Source organism: Microtus ochrogaster, unplaced genomic scaffold (assembly GCF_000317375.1).
Source record: "Microtus ochrogaster isolate Prairie Vole_2 unplaced genomic scaffold, MicOch1.0 UNK82, whole genome shotgun sequence".
NCBI lineage: Eukaryota > Metazoa > Chordata > Mammalia > Rodentia > Cricetidae > Microtus > Microtus ochrogaster.
This window is the reverse complement of record NW_004949180.1, coordinates 444,980-450,334: the sequence shown is the minus strand read 5'-3', so window position 1 is coordinate 450,334 and position 5,355 is coordinate 444,980. Positions and strand designations below refer to the sequence as shown.

The 5,355-nt window shown below is 42.0% G+C and overlaps 1 protein-coding gene across 1 annotated transcript in view; it reads right to left on the bottom strand.

Moving 5' to 3' along the window:
- Positions 1-5,355, bottom strand: part of Katna1 (katanin catalytic subunit A1) — a 27,708-nt gene that overhangs the window by 3,950 nt on the left and 18,403 nt on the right. Inside the window, exons 6-7 of the mRNA XM_005370637.2 lie at positions 2,353-2,458; positions 1,155-1,313 (exon numbers count right to left, since the gene is read on the bottom strand). Of these exons, the coding sequence (XP_005370694.1) occupies positions 1,155-1,313; positions 2,353-2,458 (265 nt within the window). The remainder of the gene's footprint in view (positions 1-1,154; positions 1,314-2,352; positions 2,459-5,355) is intronic.

Below are 5,355 nucleotides of genomic sequence, written 5' to 3'. Positions count from 1 at the left end.
AAAAAAAAAGTATCTGTGTGATAAATACAGGATTATCCTATACCCTATTATATGAACAACTATGGTAGGACATTTAGAAGTACTGGTAGATAGTCTCAAGTTCTAGAAAAAGCTTGGTTGAAACCATTCCTTTACATTATGGCATCCATCTAACAAAGAAATTCTAGTTAGATGGTCATTTTTACATAAACTTACTTTTTTTTTTTTACATGAAATGTGTCTTAATGTTTCTAAGTAGATTGTTAGAAGAGTCAATTTTTACTGTGGTGGGTTTTTTTGTTGTTGTTGTTTTTTTTTTGTTTCTAGAGACAGGGTTGTTTTTTTTTTTTTTTTTTTGGTAGCTTTGGAGCCTGTCCTGGAACTTGCTCTTATAGACCAGGCTGGCCTTGAACTCACAGAGATCCACCTGCCTCTGCCTCATGAGTGCTGGGATTAAAGGCATATGCCACCACCACCCAGCTTACTGTTGTGTTCTAAGCACATGAACGAAAATTAAATTTCATTCTGTATGTTGTCACACCAAGAAAAACCCTCCATTTCTGATTCTTCTGCTTCAAGTGAAGGCTACAGGACACATGCCAAATTGGTTCTGCTTGGCTTGGGAGGGCACTGTGGAGAGATTATCAATGGACACACCAATTGGCTCTGGCTTCTGGTAAGGGAAACCTCTGCTACATGCAAACCATTGTTGGCAACAGCCCACTATTACGAGAATCCAACCAAGAGACATTCAGAAATGGCTCATCACACCCTCCTCCTAATCACGATACGAGCACAGGCTTTGACTGGGGGTCAAATGCTGACTCCTGGACTTCTGCGCCAACAGCTGCAGTGAGGGTGCACTCTCTGGCTCCTGCTTCTCACCTCAGGCCCCTTAGGAGCCTGCCCCAAGTCAAAGCCAGCTACACGAGAGCACTGATCAGGAAGACCTCTAACCATAATTATTTTAGACTCTTATAGCACATTAGTAATGCTAATGCCATAGTGTGCACATGCTCAGAAACTAGATGTATGTAGCCCCACCTCTGGAGGAGAGGAAATAAACAGGAACCCAAGTCACTCATATTTACAGAGGTCCTTGGCAGAGTGTCATCCTATCCATGTAAGGGGGAAAGTCAGAGGTCCGGAATCGCTAGAGCTGCCTCAAACATTACCATTTCAAACAGAAGACGGACAAGCTTTTCAGACTCTCCTCTGTATTTGGAAGTCAGCGTTGATGAAGAGACGTTGAAGAATGTTGTCTTGCATTCTGTAGCAACTGCTTTAGCAAGGAGTGTTTTTCCAGTGCCAGGTGGGCCAACCATCAGTACTCCCTGTAGGAGTAGAGCAGTGTATCATATAACAGTGTAAGCAAAGACTTCATCTGCCCTTGCCATTTCCTTCCCTTTTCTGTTTTTTGAGGAAGATAAACACAAACGAGGCCTTGACCCCAGGACTCCTTGATCCTCCTGCTCTATGCTCTGGAGGAGTGGGACTATCAGTGGACACCACCTTGTCCAGTAGCTTGCCCTTGTTCTAATGAAAAATACCAAGTATCAAATTTCACTAAATTTATGAAACAATGAGACAAAGAACGAGGAGAAAAATGAATGTTATTTCATAACAAAGTTTTACTTATTTACTTTTTGATATAAGGTCTCATTAATTTAGCACTGGCTGGAGTGGAACTCACTCTGTAGCCCAGGCTGGCCTCACACTCACAGAGCTCCACCTATCTCTGTCTCCAAACTGCTGGGATTAAAAGTATAAGCCATCACTACTGGAACAAATATCTTTTCTATTACACAAAAGGAAGATAGTAACATTAAAAGTTTGAAATTCAGTTAAGATAATTATTATTACTCAATCAAAAGATTAATTATTAACAATTGATATTTTAAAAAATAGATAAATGCTCACTCTTAACCCACATTCCTTTAAATAGCTCCTTTTCATATCATCTCCAAAACTACTATGACAAGTCATGTGACGTGATAATGGAGCGCACAGCCAATGGGTCCTATGTGCAGCAGAAGGTCACTCTAAGTGTGCTGTGTGCAGGCAGAATGGTCCCCAACACTGTACTTCTTACTCTGGGAACCTTGCACAAAACTCCAAATAATACAGCATAAACTTTTTCAATTTTTTTGGTGGGGAGATAGGGTCTTACTCTAATCCAGGCTGTCTTGGAGCTCACCATGTAGCCCAGGCTTACCTCAAAGCCAATGTGATCCTCCTGCCTAAGACTCCTGAGCACTGGATTACAGGCTTGAACTACTACACCTGGTTTAAATTTTTCCTTAATCCACTTTCTCCAATCTGAATAAGTAACGGCTCTCCACAGCAGCACTGCCATGTCCTCTGACGACTTACTTTCCATGGTCTCCTAATGCCCTTAAAGAATTCTGGCATCCACATTGGTAACACCACTGCTTCCTTAAGCAACTTTTTAGCTTCTACTAAATCAGCAATATCATCCCTGAAAGAAAAGATACTTCATCAGCCAACCCCTTACATTATATATCCAGCCCTATAATCATCACCCTGACAACCATCACCCACACAGGATTTTATGGCACAGACAAAACACTAGTCTTACACTCTAATCAGTATACACAGAGGATAACCTTTGTCTTTAGTTCTTGGTAATAATGGTTTTCAGTTTAACTCAGGAGAGCATAGCTCTCATTCATTTATTCTCTATGCTGCTGGGCTAGTTTAAAATTTGTGATGTGATATGACCTAAGTCAAGTTTAAGCACTTCCTTAACTGAAAAGCTTGGGACCATAAATGTTTGCATACACCTCACCACTTAAGCATTCTCTGATCCAAAAACTGTTCAGATTAATTTCATCTAAAACTCTCCAAACTTTCAAAAGATAATGTATTTGCTTGTTTAAAAAAAAATGTAGCTTAAGGCCCTAAGTTGGATAAATGAATGACACAAGCCAGGACTTAGAAGGAAGCCTGTTCCCATAGAAAAAAGTCATTTACCGATCTCTACCCTTGAAAATATACCCAATAACCAGACAGTCAGTGGTGGAGCATACTCAGGAGGCAGGAGGATCTCTGAGTTTGATGACAGCATGGTCTACAGACCTAGTTCCATGACAGCCAGGGCCACACAAAGAAAACCAAAACCAAACCTACAGGGCTGTAGGGATGGCTCACTAGTTAAGAGCACTGGCCACTCTTCCAGAGGTTCTGAGTTCAATTCCCAGCACCCATATAGTAGCTCACAACTGTCTGTAATTCCAGTTCCAAGGTATCCGACACTCTCACACAGACACACATGCAGGCAAAACACCAGCTCACGGGGCTTGGAGAGATGGCTCAGAGGTCTTCCAGAAGACCTGAATTCAATTCCCAGCAACCATGGTGGCTCACAACCATCTATGAGACCTAATGCCCTCTTCTGGTCTACAGGTATACATGCAGGCAGAACACTGTATAAATAATGAATATATTATATATAATAAACAGATAAATCTTTAAAAAAAAAGGAACTCACATAAAGTAAAAATAAATTAATTTTTAAAATGTGGATATTGGTACATTTTTGGATTTTTGATTTTTCAGATTAGGGCTGCTGAACCTGCATTATCATTGAAGCATTTTATCTTATATTTCATAACTCAAATGGCTTAGAAGAATGGCTATTTAAAAAAAAAACAAATAGGGCATAGAGCAGATATAGCTGCTAAGCTTCCAACTTTACTAAGAGGCAGATACCAACAGTAAAAAAACATCAACATCATTATGAAGTTCTTCCCAGCCACCAGAATACCTATCAGTACTACTAGTGTATGTAGCTGTTTTATTATGAAAATAGATTTTACTGCATAAATATAATGTGTAAGGATAATATATATTTATACCGTATAAATATTTTAATTGAAAGTATGTAACAAGCCGGGCAGTGGTGGTTCAGGCCTTTAATCCCAGCACTCGGGAGGCAGAGGTGATGGAGGGAGAGTCTTCTGTTTTTTGTTAATTTCATTGGTTAAAAAAAGAGTCTGCTGGGGCTGGAGAGATGGCTCAGTGGTTAAGAGCATTGCCTGCTCTTCCAAAGGTCATGAGTTCAATTCCCAGCAACCACATGGTGGCTCACAACCATCTGTAATGAGATTTAGTGCCCTCTTCTGGCCTGCAGACACAGACAGAATATTGTATACATAATAAATAAATATTTTAAAAAAAAAAGAGTCTGCTTTGGCCCTTAAATAGGGCATAAAATTAGGTAGGCGGAGTAAACAGAACAGAATGCTGGGAGAAAGAAGCTGAGTCAGATGGTCGCCATGATTCTCCCACTCCAGACAGATGCAGGTTAAGATCTTTCCTGGTGCCAGGCAGTGGTGGCACATGCCTTTAATCCCAGCACTCGGGAGGCAGAGGCAGGCGGATCTCTGTGAGTTCGAGACCAGCCTGGTCTACAAGAGCTAGTTCCAGGACAGGCTCCAAAAAAACCACAGAGAAACCCTGTCTCGAAAAACCGAAAAAAAAAAGAAAAAAAAAAAAGATCTTTCCTGGTAAGCCACCTCGTAGGCCACACAGATTATTAGAAATGGGTTAGCTCAATATGTAAGAGCTAGCCAATAAGAGGCTGAAACTAATGGGCCAGGCAGTGTTTAAAAGAATACAGTTTCTGTGTAATTATTTCGGGTATAAAGCTAGACGTGCGGGCGGCTAGGTGGCGGGACACAGCCCCACCGCTCCTACTACAACAGAGTGGCGCCCAATGTGATGGACTAAATCCACTTAAAAAACCTGAGAAGGCTTAAAAATAAGGGAGAGTTTAACACAGATTTTTGCTGTTTGTTGGTGGCGTGCTGTAGAGAGATTTCCTGATTCGGCAACAGCAGCAGAAAAAAGTTGCGTCATTTTAAAGTGTGGCTTCCTAGGACTGTGCCACCAGTGCAAACTCTGGCTTTAAAGCATTTCAAAGGCTTTTATGGGACTGGATGTGTTCCCATCGGAGGAGAGTGCTCTGAGACGGTGCCGATGGCTCAGCGCTCCCCGCCTGCACCTGGGCAGACGGCAGAATCAGGCTTAGGCAGACGGAAGAGCATGGCGGATTCCTGCCGCCATACAGAGACGTGTTTTCAGATTGCGCAGTGCTCTGCATGTCAGATTTTGCTGTAACTTGGATGAAAAGAGTTTCTGTGCCGCACGCTCAGTCTCAGAGTTAAACTGCTGAGTGTGGCACCAATGTGGACTTGCTGTGTGCCTGGAACTGTGCTCAGCTCAGGGGCACCAAATGGATCTGAGGCAGGAGCTGCTCCTTGCTGAACTGTGCTGACCTCAGGCAGGAACTGCCATAATTACCATAATAACAGCGCAGTTAAGGTTTAGACTTGGCAGTAAACAGGCAGTACC